Source organism: Pseudochaenichthys georgianus, chromosome 14 (assembly GCF_902827115.2).
Source record: "Pseudochaenichthys georgianus chromosome 14, fPseGeo1.2, whole genome shotgun sequence".
Classification (NCBI taxonomy): domain Eukaryota; kingdom Metazoa; phylum Chordata; class Actinopteri; order Perciformes; family Channichthyidae; genus Pseudochaenichthys; species Pseudochaenichthys georgianus.
Window position 1 is genome coordinate 13,038,793 of NC_047516.1, and position 21,193 is coordinate 13,059,985.

The 21,193-nt window shown below is 42.3% G+C and overlaps 1 protein-coding gene across 9 annotated transcripts in view; it reads right to left on the minus strand.

Moving 5' to 3' along the window:
• The window catches only part of aff4 (AF4/FMR2 family, member 4), a 34,800-nt gene that overhangs the window by 5,617 nt on the left and 7,990 nt on the right, over positions 1 to 21,193 (minus strand). Inside the window, exons 1-16 of one of the 9 annotated variants that reach the window (XM_034099293.1) lie at positions 19,355 to 19,583; positions 12,510 to 12,639; positions 8,382 to 9,173; positions 7,980 to 8,018; positions 7,760 to 7,846; positions 7,363 to 7,390; positions 7,187 to 7,250; positions 6,890 to 6,982; positions 6,052 to 6,196; positions 5,078 to 5,831; positions 4,766 to 4,917; positions 4,250 to 4,335; positions 3,673 to 3,907; positions 3,269 to 3,366; positions 2,830 to 2,893; positions 88 to 224 (exon numbers count right to left, since the gene is read on the minus strand). In XM_034099293.1, coding sequence (XP_033955184.1) covers positions 88 to 224; positions 2,830 to 2,893; positions 3,269 to 3,366; positions 3,673 to 3,907; positions 4,250 to 4,335; positions 4,766 to 4,917; positions 5,078 to 5,831; positions 6,052 to 6,196; positions 6,890 to 6,982; positions 7,187 to 7,250; positions 7,363 to 7,390; positions 7,760 to 7,846; positions 7,980 to 8,018; positions 8,382 to 9,173; positions 12,510 to 12,639; positions 19,355 to 19,371 — 2,921 coding nt within the window. In that variant the 5' untranslated portion in view covers positions 19,372 to 19,583. Of the gene's footprint in view, positions 1 to 87; positions 225 to 2,829; positions 2,894 to 3,268; positions 3,367 to 3,672; positions 3,908 to 4,249; positions 4,336 to 4,765; positions 4,918 to 5,077; positions 5,832 to 6,051; positions 6,197 to 6,889; positions 6,983 to 7,186; positions 7,251 to 7,362; positions 7,391 to 7,759; positions 7,847 to 7,979; positions 8,019 to 8,381; positions 9,183 to 12,509; positions 12,640 to 19,354; positions 19,584 to 21,193 lie in introns of those variants that run through there. The other 8 variants (XM_034099292.1, XM_034099295.2, XM_071205527.1 and 5 more) reach the window with 8 other exon arrangements.

Here is a 21,193-nt window from a genome sequence, read left to right on the forward strand (position 1 = left end):
TACCAAAGACCTGAAAAAACGACTGATGTGTACAATTGGTGGAGTTTTCCTTGAGCGTGACGATGATTTAGATGTTTACGTTCTTACTTGATAAGCTCCACCGTTTCAGCATACATGGGGAAGGGAGACTTTGCTTCCTGGGCGCTCTTCTCCAGAGCATTTCCACATTCAACGAAAGACACCACGGCATCCAGATAGTACACGGCCTTCTCAAAACGATCCAACTGCAAAGAGGGGACAGGGACAAAGAAAACATTAAAATCTCTGTTGAAGGGGCATCCTGAGTGTTAGTGAGCATGAACTAGTCTAATATAACACAGACCTTTCTGAAACTGTCACAGCTGCAGAACAGGTCTAAATGTTGCTCACATGACTTCTCATTTGACATGGTTTGAGCATGATTTTGTGTGGAATACATACAATTTGTTTGTGTTTAAAAAATAAAATGCTAAACTCAATTATGCACCGTAGTGTCTGTGGGTTAATGAACTGAGATCTAGGTACATTATAGAGAATTAGTTATATTTTGTGAGAGAACAATGAGAAATGTTAATTGTGAGCATATAATGTGTGTGTGTGTTTGCATCATTGGAGATTTTTCTCCAATGATACTTTTTAATAGTTACTTTTTACATTTGGAAAGCAAAAGAAAACAGTAACAAAGGAATTTGTCAAGGATTGTGAGTGGAAACAACATGCAGCAGAGTGAGGTATGTGATAATCCTCAGGTAAGTAACTGACACCAGACGAGGAGTTAAAAATAGTCACTTGCTCATAATACATTTCATTTCCAAGAGCTTTTTCAGGTGCTCAAAGACACTTTACAGAGGTGATAAAACGAGATAAAATAGAATATAAATTATTAAAACAGCAAGACATTATAAAAGAATTAAAAAAATATATTCAAACAGCAACACAATTCACAAATTAAAAGCCAGATTAAAATGCGTGTTTTGGTCAGTGTTTGGAAAGTGTGGGGGGGGGGGGGGGGGGGTGTCATCTTTCAGTGGTCCATCAACAAAAGTATTCTATACATTTTTGCTTGTAATGCAATACTGTGCTCAAAATGTGAGAGCACAGAGACTACAATGGCTCCGGAAACTTTATGTCTGAGGTATATACCCCACCCAATACAATACATACTACATAGCAGCAACGTGCAGACAGGGGAGGCAGAGACTCACCTGTCATACTCCAATGTAACGGGAAAAAAAACTAAAGAAAAACTAAATAATAATAAAATCTCACCAATGATCTGTGTTGTAAATGTGATTTCTGTATAATTCCAACCGCTTTTTATAGTCAAAATCGGCAAATTTGCCAAGCTCCGCTACAACTAGGCTACATGGGAGTGATGAGAAGTGAGGCAGGGATGAGCTCTGCCTCACGTAACCCTACATCAACTGGCTGGAACACGGGCACTAATTTAGCGCGGCCACTTATTTTGTGAGCGCGCTCAAGCCAGTTACTGTGGTGAGTTGAGGCACAGATGAGCTCTGCCTCACCTCAGAATACGTCACCCCACATAAACTGGCTGGAAAGCGGGCCCTAAGCGCATGCCTGCACCATCTCACTGTATGTCACCAATGTAATGTTTGTAGATCCCTTTATTACATTTATCCTCGCTATCCATAGTCTCTAAATAACTTATTTCACATAGATATGATATTTAGGCTCGCTGGTCTCATCATACAACGGCAATGAGAAAGCACCAGGGGGGGCAGCCATAACCTCTGCTGCACTGAAGGGGGCGCACGTGAGCCCACAATTTCTTGTTGCTACTGTTATTCTACGCATAGACGGTAGACGCAAACAACAAACTAGACTTTTGAAACTAGAGGAAGATAAGGAGGACTTTTACAAAAAGGTAATAGAGATTGTTGTCCAGAAGGATAGCATGGACTTCATCTTCAAGTCAAGGTAAGACCCCAATTGTAATGAAAATGAGATCTTACCAATACCTCATTCACACCAACGCAACTCCGGTTCAAGCTCCGTGCTAGAGCTTTTCAGGTTCAGAACCGGTTCTTCGGTTTAGCTCCGGCTCTTTTCACACCGCCCAGAGTCCGAATGGTGCCTGCTTCATAAAGCCAAACCGCGCGGAAACCCCTCACAGCTGACACCGACAACAATGGCCGATTGTGCTCCAGCTTCCTCTGTACCTCTTCGGAAGACCAGATTCCCAGTAGGTAGCTGGTCTCTTCAGTGGACCACTGCTGCTTGTTAAGTTTCACTTTATGTTGTTGTTCAGGAGTTGATCCTGTCTCTGCCCCTGCCTCGACGTAAGCGTGACGTATGCGGTGCTTTTGCTCTGGCCGGACAATTTTTTGGAGCTTGAAACGAACCAGATTCCGGAGCTAAGAGGCTGCGGTGTGAACAGGAAAACCCGGTGCTTTTCAAGCTCCTGCTCCGAATCGGCCCCGAAACACCGTTGGTGTGAATGAGGTATAAGAGAGAACAATCCAATATTTCGATTTTGGGTATCCTTTTGTTGAACGGTCTGTTTAAAATGAATCGAAGCATCAGACTAAAAAAGCTTTTGAAAATAACAGAATATTTCGATTAAGGTCAAAATATAATAGCCTATTTGTAAATCTGACTCTGAAAGAGTCAGTGCCTCACCAGCCATGAACCTCACGTCACTGCTACATAGTCACTTGAATATAAAATGTGTTGCATTAATCTCTATGCAAAACGTCACCAGGATGTTGTAAGTCTAGAACTTGTGAAACAACACGCTCCTCTAACTGCTTTGCAACACCATTTTGCAACACCGGGGCCTCTCGATTACATACTGTAGGTAAATAGTCCTCAGGCTGTTGCTCTTACCAGTGCATCTGCATTGTGTTTAAGTTTCTTGGCTTCTTGTAGGTAGTGATCTGCCGAATGGACCCTGAAACCAAATTAAAAACAGGTCAAACAAATGTTCATTACTTGGCTGGATTTTTTGAAAAGCTTGTTTGATGGTTAGGTTTCTACATTCATTTCCTCTTGGCACAGAACTACACCTAAAAATGTATTACATCAAACCCCCAAAAATAAGACAATACTAGTCGTTTCTTTTCCTCTGCATGAAAAAGACAGATCCAACAGAGAGCCTTTTAAAATGGAAATGCACGCCGTCCCTTCTGCATGCAGGCACATCTATTCATGACCTCAACCCAACCTCCTACAGCTTTATGCATCAAAGGCAACTCTAGATCCCCACAGCAGGTCTTTCTGCGTACCCTGCTGAGGGGTTATCCACAGTGGAAAGAGCTCTTCTTACCTGTCCTCAAACACCAGCTTGGATCTCTGAGCCTTGGAGCCTTCGGTGGTGAGCGGAGGCACAGCCAGCTGGTTATCGCAGCTCTTTGAGGATTTCTCCTGCAGAGACAGCAAGCGGGAGGGAATAAAGGGTCAGGTATAAAAAGGGGACTTGAAGTGGACGATAAAATGGAGAACAGGGTGAGATTGAGGGTCTCTGGAGCTAGAAATGATGTGCGCTCTTAAGGATAATGGGAATGAACTATATATAGAAGATGTTCTGGAACAAGCCCTTCTTCCCACAACTCCCCAGGGGGAATGTTGCACAGTTGGCAAACATGATGAAAGATTGCACTTGCCGGTATCCGCAATGCTTGCCAGTTATTAACACATACAGCTAATGCCCGGTGATAGTGTTACACTCACCTTGCCCTCGCGTGTGCTGCGTCCCTTGTCCTCTCCTTTTCTGTGTTTGGAGGAGGAGTTGCCCTTGGTGCTGAGGCTTCCCTCCTTTCCACTTCCTGTCCCGCTGGACAAAGAGGTAGAGGACTGGCTGACTGTCCTCTTTCGACTCGGATGTTCTGCCTTGGGCGTTCGCTGAAGACCCGACATGGAAGGGGAGGGGACTGGCTCTTCTTTCTTCTCCAAAGACCTCTTAGACCTGGAGGGATATTAATTGTCATTGTAGCACAGCATTTTTGTTTTAATTACTTAAACAAACAAGCTTTGCTGCAGTTCTAAACTCAACAAAATATTAACACTCAGAAAATGTAATATTACACTTATAATAAAGGTTAAAAAGGCTGCAAGGTTACAGAAAAAAATACCCCATTTAACATTTTATTTTTTTAATGCTCATTACTGTTTTAGGGTTTATTTTGTGAAGTGGAAGAAAACAGATGGGAAGCCTGTAAAGAATTAAAGTACTACTGTATCAAGTGTCCCGGCTGTGCAGAGGGTTCTACTGTTAATGCACACCAGGAGAAAAAAGAACAATGCTCACTCTTTACTGCTGTTTTTATGATGAGACAGGGACTTGTCCTCCAGCTTGCATCTCTTGCTCTCTGTCTTGATGCCTTCTTCATCGTTCTAGAAGACACAAAGATTCTCATTTAGTAGTGCGTCTACATGTTTCTGTAGAGATGTGATTCAAAGAGAGTCTAAATCACTACAATTATTACAGTGGACAAACCACATGCTAAGGGTTTCCAGCTGGCTGTTACACCCCAACGTATCACAAAATCAGATCTGGATCTCCACCCAAATTGAATCAATTGTTTATTGGATGACGGCATTTTCTTTCTTTAATGATAATCTGTTTAGAGGTTATTTGAAGAAATACATCATTCTGTTGGAAGGACACTAAAAATGGAAAAAACACAACTTATGTTTTAAAAGTAATAATGTGCATAATCATACTGAAGATATAACCCTCTGAAGAGGGGGTTTCTTTGCAGCCAGACATATCTTTTAGTATGAAAGAGCATACAGAGGGGAATTTGATCCATTAGTCTCATACCTTGTGTTTCCTCTTGCCCTTGCTCGAGCTCTTCTCAGAGCTCTGTTTGCTGAAGTCTTTGCTGTCCCTGTCTAGAGAGTCGTCCCTCTCCACTTTTATCTCTACAGGCTCCTTGTAGGGCCGCCCTGGGATCCTCGATAGCAAGCTGAGATCTATAGGAAATGGGAAGGAAAGGGAAGGGTAAGCTTCAATGTGATCCAAAGAACAGAAAGGCCTCAGGGGTGTGCACTTCTAGCGAGACAAGTACACAAAATAGAATGCAGAGAGCATTTGAATGATACTATCATGAGTATATGAGCAGCTTTGACTAACCTATCTTCACTAGTAAAACCTGCTGCTGGGGTTGCCTTGCAGGGTAACGCTCCTCAGGGTCACTGAGTGGAGACAGCAGCTCTTTTTCCTCCATTGGAGAAAACACACACACAGGGGTCCTGATGCTCTCTGTGTACTTAGGGGTCTGTGATGACGACGGGATGCTGTCGTTCCCCTCGGAGTCTGATGACGAAGAGTCCGTATCGACAAACTCACGAGACTTCTGGGAAGTCTTCGTTGGTGCCTTGGCTTTTCGTTTATCAGCGGTTGTGGTGACGGCAGCAGCGGTTGGCCTGGGGGAAGATTTGGGTTCTTTTTTGATGGTTGGTTTGCGAACACCTTTAGTAGCAGCTATGCGTCGATTAGGGGGGATCTCGGGGGCCGGCTCACTCTCCACCCTCAGACCACCCTTAGGCTCCTCCACCACTGGGAGCTTCTCAGACTTTTTGGGCTGCTTTTTACCCACACTCCTCCGTGCACTTGTGCCACCCTCGCTCTGGGCGGGGGATTTTTGCCTCCCACGGCCACCCTCTGCACCCTTTTGTGCCGCCCGTAGGTCCCTGCTTGGGGTGGGTGCTGCTGAGTCTTTTGAGCTCCCTCCCTGGCTGCTATAGCCTCGTCCTGAGCCATTATCTCTGCCCTCCTTCTTGCACTTGGTTGGAACATTGTTGTCCACTGGAGAGGCTGGGGAGAACTGCTTGGCCTTCTTGAACCAGTTGTCCAGCTGCCACTTGTTGGCCATAGGTTGCTCAGGCTGAAGAGAAAACAGATGGAAGACGTTGTTTGAGTAAATGAAAATGGTCATGTATAAAACCTAAAGAAAAAGAACCTGTAGGAAAAGATAGTATTGTGGCAAGAAGAAAGAACAACGAATGCCTTGTCACAACCACAAATCCTACGCATGGAATACACATACAGAGTAGCATCTGTAAGCAGCACTATCATTTTGTACAGAGCTACCGTCAGGTCTTTACCTCAGGGGAGGCGGGTCTCTGGTGCTCGGTGGCCTCGCTGTCCGTCGTGCTGCTCTCGCTCTCGCTGTCGGACCCCGAGCTGCTCTCTGAGCCGCTGTGGCTGCTCGAGTCATCCCTCGACTGCTCCGCACCTTCACTGTTATTGCTGTCATCACAGAAAAGAGTCAAAGTGTGTTAAAGGTGTGCAGCAAACTCCAAGTCATGTAAGGCAAGCTAAAGGATGCATACAAAAAAAATGTGTGTGTCTTTGTGTGAGAGTCACCTCTTTGCTAGTTAACATTAGGTAAGTGTTTAATATGCTGATTATCTCTGGACATCAACACAGATCTACAGCTGAGGATTATCCTTTACAAATATATAACTACAAGAGTTACATCATTTGCACATAATGTAGCTTTGTTTTTCCAAACAAACCAATTGAGAATTAGCCTGACTAGGAATGAGTGTTAACCCAATTAAACAAACCCCTGTGGAGATGCCCTGTACAGCGAATCCCTGCCAAACCAACACAAAGAGCAATAGTCTCCAACATCAGATGATTAATTGTGGTATTCAGTGATATTTTAAATCAATAAAAAAAACCTACATTTATTTTCAAACCAATAATATCCACAAGGGAACAAAATGAGAACAACAACAACAATAATAAAGCTAACCAACTTTTGCCCCATATCTTATAAGTTAAAGAACATACCATCACAAACACCTTTGAATATATTGTAAGCTGACACTAAACCACCATGGCCTCAAAACTCCTCCTACTGTATGTCCCCGCCACAATCACAACAACAACAACAACTCGGTATTCAAATTCAAGTAAATGTACTCTGTGCTTTACCTTGCTGATGTGTTTCTTGAGGCGTTCTTGGCAGACTCCTGTTCTACATCACTGTCTTCACTGCTGCTGAGCTTCAGGTCGTCTTCCAGCAAACTGAGATACAGGCATAAAACTCACTGAAATCTCTATTGTATTACAGAAGTGGAATTGCTGCAGTTGGAGGCCATCTATGCATGTGTGGTTACTAAATATGTCTTACTTTAACAACTTCTTTTAGTCTCTTACTCTGTTGTCTGAATGAATGCTGGCAAAACTATGATGAGGAAGAGCAAAGTGAGGAAGAGATGAAACACTTACGTGGGCTGTTCCTCGCAGGCTTTGGACTGGTGGCTGCTGGAGCTCTTTGAAGAACTTCCTCGCTCTAAAAACACAAACAAACCTCATGAGGATTTGCAAACATGAAATGCATGTGCATAAATATGTTTTTTTCTTAAATATACTGTATTTGAATAAGAAGTGTGTGTTGTACTCACTGTGTCCACTTGGAAACGAGTGAGATTCCTAAGGGAAAAAAAGAAAATGGAAGTTATTTTCATGAAGCTATAAAATGCATTTGTAGAAGTGAATACTAAATGAAACAGGATTATCTTTCCTCTAGTTTCTGCTTGTTTATATTGACAGGCAAGCATAAAATAAACACCTAAAAGTGTTTTAACCATTTCAATTATTACATTACATATGTATAAAGTCCATTTTAGTTTGTATAGCACAACAACCGCATGCTGTTTCTCTGCATTGTTTTTTTTTTTACCAAGGTCTGTTTGCCCTATACACTGGTAACCAACTAAAGCTTAAAGCTTAAAGCTTATTCATCATGACACACAGTCATTCCAATCAAACAGTAAACACAGGGACCGGTGCTATGCTGACCTTGGTGGGGAATGGAAACTTGGAGGGCTCTGTTTTGCAGGGGGTGTGTATGGCTGTCAGCGGAGGGGGCCACGACTGAGTCATTTCCTGAAAGAAAGGAAGAAAAAACACACGGGGAAAAAATGTGAAAATGAGTTGTAAGGTGCAAGTAATGCCCTTTCATTGAATACTCATGATGGCCTGATGGGAGTTTTTAACCAAAACAACATTATTTACATACCTTCAGAATCTCATCGACACAGTTGGCATCACCAGATCCCTGAAGATAGAAACATCCCAATCAACACATGTTTATGAACAACAGGATGATCATTGCAGTGGGTGAAAGGCAGCTTCCATTTTAAGTGGCACGAGTCATTCAATAGGCATTTTATGGGACTAGAAGTTCAAATGTGCCAAGTACAGCATGCTGAGAGGTAATATATTCATTTCCATTATACAGTCTATATACCCTACATGAAACTTCTGCTACAATAGATTTTGCGGCTGCACTACTTCCTTTTACAATCAAAGCTTTTCTTGAGGTTCATTTACTATCATAGGAACTTTGATTTAATTTATTCTAAGTGCCACATAAACAAACAGAACACCCCTTAATGAAAAGCCTGTAGATGAGCCTTACCTCCACAGGCTGTGAAGGGATCTTGAGTTTGGAAAGTGAGGCCTTGCTGTTAGACTTCATCTCTCCCATGGTGCTGCTGTGCGACTGTCCACTGTAGCTTTCGGCTTGTGAGCTTTTGGTTTCTGCCGTTTCCTGGCCGTCCATAGGCCGCACATACGCTGTGGGCTTCTGCAGCATGGAGCCAGGCTTGGACATGAGAGACGGGGGAAAGGCCTGACTCGAGTGCTGTCCAGTGGGGAAGGAGGTGTGAACCCGTGAGGGAGAGTCCCAGTTGGCCTCTCGGTCTCGTGGGGACTTGGAGCGGTAGCGCTCTTTACTGTGATGCTGTTCGGCGGACAAGGAGCCCCGCAAGTGGCTGTTGCTGCCGGAGGAACTCAAAGAGCCCTTGGCCGGACTTGATGTGTGTGACTTTGAGTGCTCTGACCCTCCGCTGTGTTTACTCGACTTCTTTTCCCGCACCTCCCCTCCGTGTCTTTGGCTACTGCTGCTGCTGCCGCTACTGCCGCTGCCCCTTTGGCTGCCGTGCCCGCCCTGAAGTCCGGAGCGTTTCCCAGATTGGGATGAAGATCCACCTGCTGCGGGGCCAACAGGAGTCCACTTGCTGCTGCTGCTGCCACCGCTACCGACGGCGCGCTGGTCCCCCCCAAACAAAGGTGGGCCCGATTTCTCCTCAGAGGAAGACGAGCTGTTAGAAGGTTTACCGCCAAGCTTAGGAAGTGTGTCACCAATCGGCTCTTTCATCTCGTCGTAATTGCCCAGCATGCTCTGAATACGGCTTGACAGTTTATCTTCCTTGCTGGACTGAAGAGAGAAGCAGAGAAAGGGGGAGGGAGATGTGGGAAAGAGGACAGTGTGATGATGATGATGAAAGAAGAAAAAAAACAAGACAGACGTAGAGAAAAAAAATAAAGAGGAAAACCATTGAGAACAAATGAACAGAGGAAAGGCAGACAGGAGAGAAGAGGGGGCAGAGAAAACAGTCATTATGGGCACAAGTTCAACACTTGGGTTAATTGCTTTCCATCAAAAACATTGAAAATGGAGAAAATGTATCACTGCAACAAAGGAAAACTTTAAATCACTAAATAAAAAAGAACACCGTTGAAAAGTAGAGTTACATCTGACAAAAGGAAGAAACCAATTATATCCTAAAGCACGTGTCATCAGTTTTTCCTTGAAAATAATCGATTGAACGTAGGGATCAGCCAATCACGTGGCTCACAAGAGTCCACACCTATCAGTTAACACAGATAAGAGACTACCCAGAGTCCCCACACAGAGGTTAATCAATCACTTTGAGGCCACAGGTTCCAGCCGACCTGATAGCAATCAGCCGACACTCAGTGCACAATATCCAGTTTCACATGAAGCCTCAGACCTCCTATTTTGTTTGACAGATTCACGCAGAGGGTGAGGAAACACAAGCCGTTATCTGTAGCTGGAAATGTTAACTAGCTTGGTCATAACATGCACACCACTACCTCCTGCTAGCACGGCCTGCCTCACACGTGTGTAGCTGGTGAAGTGAAGCATCATCCATTTTCTTATGGGGGGTTGTTTGTAGTGAGAGCAGTGATGACGCGCTGCATTAGGATATTAATAAACCTCCAGTTCAACAGCAAAACCCTCTGCTTTTTGTAAATAACATAATGCAAGTACTTGAAAGGACAAAAGTATGGCACCTATACATGTTGGACTCATTGAAATTGTTGTTGTGTACAGCTAGTTTCCTTTTTTTAGAAACTTTCTCAGGACCCCGTTTAGGAACTCAGGAACTTTACTTCCATGTTGATCAAAGGAACCGTGTTGAGCCTTTGGTTCCTGCCCTGCAAACAGTCCCCGGTCCTCGGACAGTTCTTCCCTGATAGCCAGGAACTAACCTTTCCAACATCACTTCAAACAGTAAATTACAAAAGATCAAAACACTAATTGCCATCTCTCTCCAAGTTATCTGCTGTCTTTGCAAGATGCCAACCCATGAAATCATTTTTTCATCCGTTACTTGTAAAATGTAGCCCAGTCTTGGTGGTTCTCAAACTGCAGTAAAAGGACAGCTTTAATGTATTGAATGGATCTGTGATTTTTTTCTCTTTGTTTTGGCCTACTAGATCTTGGCGCTATTAACAAACACGCACATTCGATAATCACGATATATATTTATACAGTCGGTATGCTCCATCGTAAACAAAATACCAATGTTGAAGTTTATCTTTTAACAGATCTTTTCCTTTTTTTATTCTGTGCAGCTGAGTAAGAAGTGGTGAACTCTGCACTATAAAACCGTTACAGCTTTGCTGGTCTACATCTGGGAGGCCACAGCTGCAGCTGCATGCACACATGGCCTGCAGAACACAGTAAACTTCCACTTAGTGAAACATGACAGAGATGGAGAAAAAAAGTCAAACTGAAGCTTACATAAGACTCCGAGAAGAGACGAAAAGTGTAGAAGAGCAAGTGACTCAAATAGAAGGCTTTTTCCATTTTTGTTTTGTACTACACAGGGTGAGTAACGCTTCTTAAAAGAGACTCATTCAAGGTATCTAAACCTTCACTCAAACTGTTATCATTACATCCCAATTGTTACTATGAAGGCAATTGCAAAAAAAAAAGAGTTTACAAAATGTGTGTTCCCACTGCAATCAAGGCATAATGCTACTTTGTTTATTTGAACAGCTGTTCATATTAACCTTTGTTTTGCTCAGGATTAATAAAAGCTTAGCGAGGTCTGATTTGCTCTGTCTGGTGTGAGATGCAATGAGACAAATCTGCTGATGGGATAGTTTCATTTAAATGATTGTTTTGTTACTTCAGTGACCCCAATTAACGTGTACAAAAAACAAGCAAGTATATTCAGATTCAAGGAGAACCCTAACCTTCAGAAACATAACTGTTCAAATGAAGCCTTTTCCAAGCGTTCAAAACAAACCAATTGGAACCCGGGCTAGAGATTCTGAAGACCGAAGAACAAACATGCACCATAAAGCTTGTTTGCTGCAGCTGCCTTTTTCCCTGTGCAAATGTCAAGGACTTTTTCCTTCTTCAAAGTCAGATTTTTACCTTTCACTTTGTTTTGGTCCAAAACACACGGGCCAGCACTCATGGCTCACCTCGGCTCCCATTTTCTATCCCCAACCTGTCAGGACAGATTCCTCTGTGCCGCTTTGATGGCTCACTGTAGCTAGGAGAGGAGCCACTTACCTCGGCTAAAATCTGGTTAGTGGCAAAGATTAGACCAGTTTAGAGAAGTCAAATCCTCTTTACAATTATAGTGGCCGGGTGGGAGCTGGCTGGCCTACATCTATGTGTTTCTGTGAGCACAGAAGGAAGACACGGGGGGGGAAAGGGGAGGAGAGTGTAGTGATCTCATGTTTACCTTCTTCAGCTGCACTACCAACCACCTAACTGAAGACGGGTGTTTTCAGTTTAGAGCTTTAGCATCTTGTGCAGAGTTAGTCAATAGCTTAAATACCCTGCAGATAACATTACCGAATTTAATTCACGACACATTTTTTGAGAATCATCCGCTGTGTTTTTTGAATACATACGAGTAACACCACCACATACTGCGTTGCACACAGATCAGCCAATTACAGCTCAGAATGTGTGCCAGATCATCTGGTTAAAAAAAAAAAAAAAGGACTGTCATCGTCAGTCGAGCTCCAACATGTCCCGCATGGATATGAAAGCATTTTATGAGTTTACCCTGTTAAGCCTTCATCAAACAAACCATAAACAAAACCAAATCTGCAGGATCCTGAAGATCGTTGTAAAAACATGAAAAGAAATAAGCAATTCTTGGCAACCACTTTAACTGACATCAAGTAATTGAATTACAACAGAACGTCTTTTCCAGACTGTAGCAATGCAGGAATGAAGTCAAACATATGTTACATAATGTGTGCACACACACACTCACATGTGTACAAAGACACGCAAAGCAAAGAGTGTTTCCAACTTTGCCACAGAAGCCTGTAGCTAAACATTCTTCTGAGCAAAGCAGGCACAATTGACGAAGGTATGATGACTAAACTGTACTATGGTCAGTTCTCACTTCCTGTCGTGATTACTTCTAAATAAATTGACTAATCAACTACATGTCAACACTGAATGACAGGTAAATAAACTTACCACTTTGTAGGGTTCGGGGAAGAGAGGTGAATTTGCTGGAAAGGCCTCTCCTCCTCCCTGCTGGATTTCTTGATTTCTCCTTTCTCTTTCTTTCATTCGGAGCACATTCCGGTCCTCACGGTTCATGTTGCTAATAACGCAAACAGAACAACAAAAAGTCAAGATAAAAACACGCCGAGGAGAGACTGTAAACACACTTCTTATCCCGTGGCTTTACAAGGATGGCTACAAACTGCGCAGTATCCTGAAAGAAAAACGTCCCAAAGAATTACTCTTAATGGTGAGGCAACAACTCCGGTTCAATTTCCAGCTATGATTTCTTGAGAAATGAATATTAACAAGAGGAAGTTTCCAAATGTTCACCACAAATCATACTGCTGCCATAATCTACCCTCTAACATGAGTCAGTAGGTCCATCATTATTGAAACCCACACATCATGAACAGAGAGTGAATCACAGAGATAACCTATAGAGAAAGTAGTCTCTAATAGGTTTAGGCTGGTCTACACAATGCTCAGTAAACTACTTGAACTGCAAACAATCTGCTTGTAAAGATGGTTCAGGTAAATGTGTAATCCACCTGAAACCAGTCAGTTTTCAAATAGTCCTCCAATGAGAATAGAGCTGCAAGATTATTAATGATCTGATTCCAGCTTGTTCAATTTGAGTGGTAAAAGGCATCTGAGGACAGCATCTTGGGAAACACTGATAAGACATCTTACGGAGCAAACAACTAATTGAGAAAATAATCAACAAGGAAAATGTGTTATGGTTGTTGCAACCTTAATTTACAAGTTTATTTATTACAATGTGTGGGGTTGATAACTTGAGTGGAATAGAATAAAACTCCATAACTGTGAGCTAAACCAACTATCCATTTGTTCTTGGCATAATGTGTGTGATGAACATATGACAAAGGAAAAAAATACTTCTGTTACAGAAAGCAACTACACAGCTTGTAAAACAAGAACAAGCTAATTGGCCAGGTGTGTCGCAAGTCATTAAAGTACGAAACTTCCGGCTCTTCCCATGACAACAAAGACTTTAACGCTGTAGTGAGTGTGCCAGTATGATTATACCACAACTAGCCAGCCTCCTCGTACATTACCATCATGACACACAGGGTGGTTATTCAGCTCTTTAGTATGAATGAACAGATGAAATGCAGAGACAAAACTGATTTCAGAAAAGGAACAGATTAACTACAGAGATCTTAAACGAGAACTGGTCGATTAACTATTCCAAATGTTTAGACTTTCAGTGTCCTGGAAAAATGTACACATTTTCTACATGAGATCGGATTAGGAAAATTACGCAATAGTATTCTATTGACTAAGTATTGCAAGCTCTTGAGAAAAACTGTTCCACGTAGTAGTTTTTTTTTTAACAACTTCTCACTGGTTATCTGTGAGCTTATCAGAAAGTCTAAATAGTAATTTCACAACCAACCTCTTAACAAAGCCTCTGCCTGTTTTACATCATCAACACCCAACTCTGACTCATCGCTCACAACAGGCTACGTGATTTACGCACTAAAGCCATGAGACATTAAACCAAATTTCAGCATGCATCCAAGGACACTGAACTTTTGAGACACTCCTTTAACACCAGTTCTTTCAGGAGAGGTGTAAAGAAAAAAGGAAATCCTATCCGTCGTCCAAACTTCCATCAACGCCCACTACTATCACCTCTGGATTTATTTTGCCTTACAGCACAGCTAAGAATTCATTTTAAACTATACATTTTCTAAAACTAAACAACAGTCAGGCAGAATAACACACTTAGTCAAACGTAAAGTACAACTGACCTCTTTTTCAGACAAAAACGGTCTACTACAGTTTACCATTTTTTCACACCACATCAAAGTAAATCCATCTTGATGTTAGCCATTTGGCCTTTTCTACCACCCAGCTGACGAGCACCAAGTATCATTTGAAGGTCTATCATGCTTTTAATGTAATCTGTGGTGAAAGAAAAGGCCAATGTCAAGGCCTGTAAATAACAATCTACATCTTCCTGGTTTAGAAAAATACATCTAACAAAATGGTTATATACCAAAGTTGCATTTAGCATGCCGTTACCACGCGTATATTTAAATGAGCACGCCAATGTGGATTTTGCCGAGGGGCTGAACGTGTGAATGGGCCACTGTTAGCACAGAGTTATGCCCCGGCCACACGAGGACGAAAACAGTCGTTTGCGTTACTGTTTAGTGTCATATAGACCGTTCGGCCACACGAAGACGACCGAATACGGCACTAAACGACTGGGGAAATGATAACGGGTCCCAAGGTGTCCCAGAGCGTTGCGTATGTGTGTACGCCCTGGCCTATACGATCATTTTCTGATAATGATGAGGCAATAGCCCCGCCTCTCCCCACCTCTGCTGCTCACCCCCGCGTCAAAGTAAACTGCACACTGAATTCAGATTATTTATCTTTCTTATATGGACATAAACGCGAGTGAAGTCTAATCTGACAGGACGGAGACACCTCTCAAACTACCTAAACTAGTTATAAATATGTTTATTTTTACTGTCGGCCGGGTCACTCATTACTGGATCAGCTGCTGCATGAAACTGACGCTGTCTGAAGAGAGGGAGGAAAAAGAGAGGCTCCGTGTATTTTATTATATAGATTCGTTATTCATTTGTTTTAAAGCTCAATAAATAACAAAGAAGACCTTTGACCGGCACTTTTATAATTTTGTCCAGAAGATTTAAACTTTAATACACGTTGACTGGCGAAAAACTCTGCTTCTTCGCTGCTTTTGTGGAGGAAGTTACAGTGCCACGTACAGGCTCCTGCATATGTACTGCAGCTTCTCCAGCGGTTGGAGCTAAACGGAGCTGTCTCGTGTGGACAGACACTATCCGGTGAATATTGCGTTTGGAAGCTTTTTTGCGATTGCGTTTGCGTTAATCCTATGCGTTTAGCCGTTTTCGTCCTTGTGTGGCCGGGGCATTAAATGGTCAAAAGCCTGAGGCACAGAATCCTTTGTAAACACTGCTCATGTCCATTCTGCCAAACTAATTGAGCCAATCTGTTGTTTTTTACGAGTTGAACAGTGGGTTACACCCTGCGATACTGTAGCACAGCACTTAACATCTTTACGCAGGAGGCTCAGGCTGCGGCCACACGAGGACGAAAACGGCTAAACGCATAGGATTAACGCAAACGCAAACAAGCTTCCGTCCACACGCAATAGTTATCCGGATAGTGTCTGTCCACACGAGACCGCTCCGTTTAGCTCCAACCGCTGGAGAAGCTGCAGTACATATGCAGGAGCCTGTACGTGGCGCTGTAACTTCCTCCACAAAAGCAGCGAAGAAGAAGGTTGTCATGGTTGCCCTTCTGTTTATTCTCCGCGGTGGGGGCCGAGGGAACCGGGCAGAGTTTTTCGCCAGTCAACGTGTATTAAAGTTTAAATCTTCTGGACAAAATTATAAAAAGTGCCGGTCAAAGGTCTTCTTTGTTATTTATTGAGCTTTAAAACAAATGAATAACGACTATATTATATAATAATAAAATACACGGAGCCTCTCTTTTTCCTCCCTCTCTTCGGACAGCGTCAGTGTCTGTCTCATGCAGCATCTGATCCAGTAATGAGTGACCCGGCTGACTGTAAAAATAAACATTTATAACTAGTTTAGGGAGTTTGAGAGGTAATTAAAATAGCTAAGGGTGATGATCTGACTTGAAGTGTGTGTTTTGCTGCAGCGGGAGGAGCTGCAGGTGAGCAGAGCTGCGTGTCTCCGTCCTGTCAGATTAGACTTCACTCGCGTTTAGGTCCATATTGAGAGAAAGATAAATAATCTGAATTCAGGGTGCAGTTTACTTTGACGCGGGGGTGAGCAGCAGAGGTGGGGAGAGGCGGGGATATTGCCTCATCATTATTGCTGTAGATGTTGCACAAACAACTGTAGCATGGTCAATAGCGTCCGGAGCACGATAGCAACTCTGCGATCCGCCATTGTTGTTGTTGTTGGTGGCGAAACACTTCAGCAATGGCGCGGGGTAAGCGGAGGTGAGCAGAAGAGGTGGGGAGAGGCGGGGCTATTGCGCAATCACTATCAGTGATCTGAAAATGTTCGGATAGGGCGCACACACGGAGCCGTTTGACCCCCCAGAGAGTTGCGTATGCCCTTCTATCCACCTTGGGACCCGTTATCGTTTCCTCAGTCGTTTAGTGCCGTATTCGGTCGTCCTCGTGTGGCCGAACGGTCTATATGACACTAAACAGTAACGCAAACGACCGAATTCGTCCTCGTGTGGCCGCAGCCTCAATTGTCTGCTATTAGTTTCTACTGGAGAATACATGTTTGTATTTAGACCCATTGCAGCCAGCAGTCTCTTCTATGTTTGTGCCTTTGCAAAAATCTGAAAAAGTGACATTTTCATGACATCTATCAAGGAGAAATGAAAAGCTAAACATATTCTCTTTCTCCTATGTTGATTTTGGAAAGATCACTGTAGTCCTCTTAATGGAGAAAAAAATGTTTGTTTTTTTATAATGACGCCAAGTATGCAAATGGGACAAAGAATGTGAAAAACATGGTGCAAATTGGCTTTACACCAACAACTAAATCAAATGACAGTAAAACAATGCCTCTGTGAATATTACCAGACATGTTCTAAAAACTTTTTGTTTTGTTTTAATCACTTTAGGTTTCAAAACCCCAAACAAAAATAATGATAGTAACAGACTTTGAGGTAAATATGAAAAGTCCTATAGGAAGCAAACTTTTCTGTATAATGGCATGTTTAAATTACCTGTAAAGGAATCAAAAAACTATTCAAGAAACACAATTGAAATGTATTGATTCTTTAAAAACGTTGAACCTGCTTCTGTCTGCATGGGGGGGGGGGGGGGGGGGTTTCCCACATGCCAACATACCGTTTACAACATGGATAGAGAGAAAAGTAAATACTACAACAATAGTCTCATGTTTAACATGACAGAGCAACTACTACCACTTGGTGGAGAGGTTTCCCCCATGGTATTCATAAGCCAAATATTTAGGAAGTGCCTGGTAAAAGATGGCCTTATTTGTCCAATGTAAATTGACAAATTGTGAGATGTTCACAGATATGACTCAATACCAGCAAATACTAGCTGCCATTAAACCTGTGGGCTTCTGGGGGAAAAAGCACTAGAGGCCTATCCTAATATTATATATCAGCCAAGTTTGGTAAATACTAGGGGTGTAACGGTTCACAGAAGTCACGGTTCGGTTCATACCTCGGTTTGGGGGTCACGGTTCGGTACGGGTTCGGTCCCAAATGCATATTTTTTTTTGCTGTTATTTATTTTTTAACAGTAGTGCAAGTTTTGGTATGAAAATAAGGAACTCTAACATTTGGAATCATTAACTGTATTACACAGTTAAAAACAAACCACAAACAGTAACACGCACACACAGATGGCCATATTATTTATAATGGCTGTCAAACAAAAAGGTTACATAAGCTGAACAACTAAAAAGAATGTCTTGAAAATATTAAAATAAATAAGAAAGTGTTTCAATCACAATTAATAAAAGGCAATACAGAACAGAAAACATCTCCTGATGTCAAAATATAAAATAAATACAATGATAAATATAAAACAAAATCAAATCTGTACCTTTAGGAGCAATGTCTAACATGTGTAATTAACTTGTGAGTGTGTGAGGCCATTATGCCTAAATAAAGGTACTCAAGCTTTACTCTATTTTCAAGTTTTTCTTCAAAAAGATGAGTTTGTCTACGTTGTCAGTAGTGAGGGCAGATCTGTTGGCGGTAACTATGTCACCTGCCGTCGAGAAAACCCTCTTGCTGGGGACTGAGACTGACTCGGATGTGATTGAACATGTTTGACGTGTTACCACTAGCATACCGCACCGCTGTCGAACAACGCCGACACACCGTCCTCGTCCGATCCACAACTCGCACCCCGTCATTGTTGTAGTCCACAGGGAACCCGAAATGTTCCCACACACCTGATTTAAAAGAAGCAGGTGGGTCTTCTAGCTCCTGTGTGTTGTGTGAACTCGCCATAGCTACTAACTGTTCTTCTTCATATATTGTGTTCGTGTTCTTAAAATTTGTTATTTACGGGCGGCTGGCTTTTAGGCGCAATACCGCCCCCTGGATTATATATATAGTGTAATACTGCCCTGAGTGACAGACTTTATTTCCCAGTCGTAAAAAAAAAAGGCGTATTCGCCGTGTGACTGCATGTGTCCGTGACGGTACGAATACCGTTACACCCCTAGTAAATACCCAAGACATGCAATTTAAATTTCTAATTATTTGCAGAGCAAACATTAAGAGGAACAGATCATAAGTGAACATCGATTTGAATTGTTGGTTGATCGTGCATCCAAGGCCCAAGCCCTACGGTGTTGATCAGCTGCCAACATAGTAAGGAAGGTAATGTTTGTTTAAATATAAGAACAGCTTTGCTCAAGCAAAAACATTTTCACAGAGCACAAGTCAAAATGACATTTACTTTTATCAAATTGTGGTTTTCCAGCTAGATCTATTGTAATCATTCAACAGTGTGCCAGACTGAAAAGGTCAACGTCTGCAGTTCACTCTGTAACTCAATTAATCTGCTCATTGGTCTCTTTCTAACTCACAACATAACATCCAGGTCACGTCTTCAACACAATAAAAAAAGAAAGGCGAAGAAGTGATGGTCACCTGAGCACCATGAATACAGGACAGGGATTCTGTGAGACAGGCATTCAAGTACGACCAGCCAAAACTAAATCTGTAGGACTTGTACAACATAGTGAAAACAAAGCTTTATTCTTTCAAGAGAAATAAGTCAAGCAGCCAACTAGCTGTGCATTTCTTACCCTGACTGAGAGGCCATGGCCCCGACCACTGAAACATTGGAAGGAGGAGGGAGGAGGATTCAAAGGATCTCCCAGGGACTCAGAAGTATTCTCGTTATGACTTTGTCAGCCTAAATTTCAACGGCAACTTCCTCCGTTGAAGACACCCTGGCCCTCTTTTCTTTCAAAACCTGGCTGTGGACGTCCAGCTGGAAGAGTGTAACTACAGTTTCTTTACTCGAAGGCACAGTTCATTTCCTTGGAGTGGTGACAAATCTGACTTAGGGAGGGGAGGCGACTGCTCGTTCTCGGTAGATACCACATCCACAAACAGCGGGGGTGGTCAAATGCTAGATGAAGTGTAAGGGGAGCAGTTGCTTTTGTTTGTTTGTGTTGTGGTATGGTTTTGAGATTTAAATGAGTTTGCATAACAAGATGGGGTGTGGGTGAGTGTGTAAATGTTCATGGTAAAATTAGGGCATGATGTTATGGAAGCACAATGCACAACAAAGATTTATAAATACTCCTGAAACAGTGCAATACATATCTATGAAAAACAACTGACTGATTACACCTTACAGTTTAAATTAAAGTAGAGAAAGAGCAAGAAAAGAGAAGGGAATAAAGTCTTATGGCAGATTATTACACCTTAAAAACTTTAAAAAAAAGAAAAGAAAATCACGAGCAGTAAAACAAAAAGGGGATAAAATAAGAGGTTTAATTTAAAGAGGATTAACAAATTAAATGAGCTGGGTTTGAAGACAGCCATACAGCTAGATTAATTTGCAAATCAGCATCACAGACTGTAAGGACATTAACCTCTACAGGGAGTAAGACAGTATTAAGTGAGCAGTAAGGGTAACACAGTTTCACCTCTCTCTGAGAATGGACCGATCCAGCTTGTCCCATAAAAGGAGATGTTATTTTACACCACAGGGCCTCTCCTCCGTGTGATGTCACTGCCCTCAGTAAGACTCAGCCAATCAGGGCTCATCTTTCCATCAACAACCTCCCTCCCCCTTCCTCCCCCACTATGCTCAGAGCACAGGGCAGAGCACCATGCAGCCTGTTAAAGAGACAGCGCTCAGTTTCTAGCATGCAGGTTGTTTCAAACGAGAAATATTTTCATCAGCTATTCATCATGATGACGAATGTTCTAGCATCACCAATAGATATATATATATATATATATATATCTGGTACTAAGATTTGCAACAACCTGCCATTACCTTTTCTCCGACTTATTATAGCTTGCATTTATGTTTTTTACAAAGCATCAGTTTATTTTTAAGTTTCCACTTTCCATTCGTAATGTATGAGGTGCTGTTTAATCTTAAAGAGCCTGTGACACCATCCCAACAACTGTTGTGCAATGAAATATTGGGCTACTAGTAATCTCGAACCGTCAGTTTAAAAAAGAAAAAGCGATACCGTTTCGTTAAATATCAATACTTTCGAACATCGCGGGGAAATTCCTTCACTCATTTTGAAGTTTTGGGGGAAGCCGGAAGTGACGTCAATGCGGGAACGCTTCGAGAGCCAAACACGGACAAAGTGTGTTGTGTCATGCGTAGAAATGGTGAATTACTGAGTTTAGGCACGTTAATAACGTTTTAATGAAGTTGACTACAGTATATTCATATTTGTCAGTGCTTTCATGTCAATTCGGCGACATAAACATAAATGATCGTGGTGAAGATGATGATTACATTAGGATTAAAAATCGGGAGTGAGAGCTGCTGAATTTCCTCCCGTCGGATGTGATATAAAAACAAATCGATTATTTTTGTGGTTATAAACTCAAGTGGATGAAACTACATTTATTAGTGCTTTCATGTCAATTCGGCGAACATATGATAC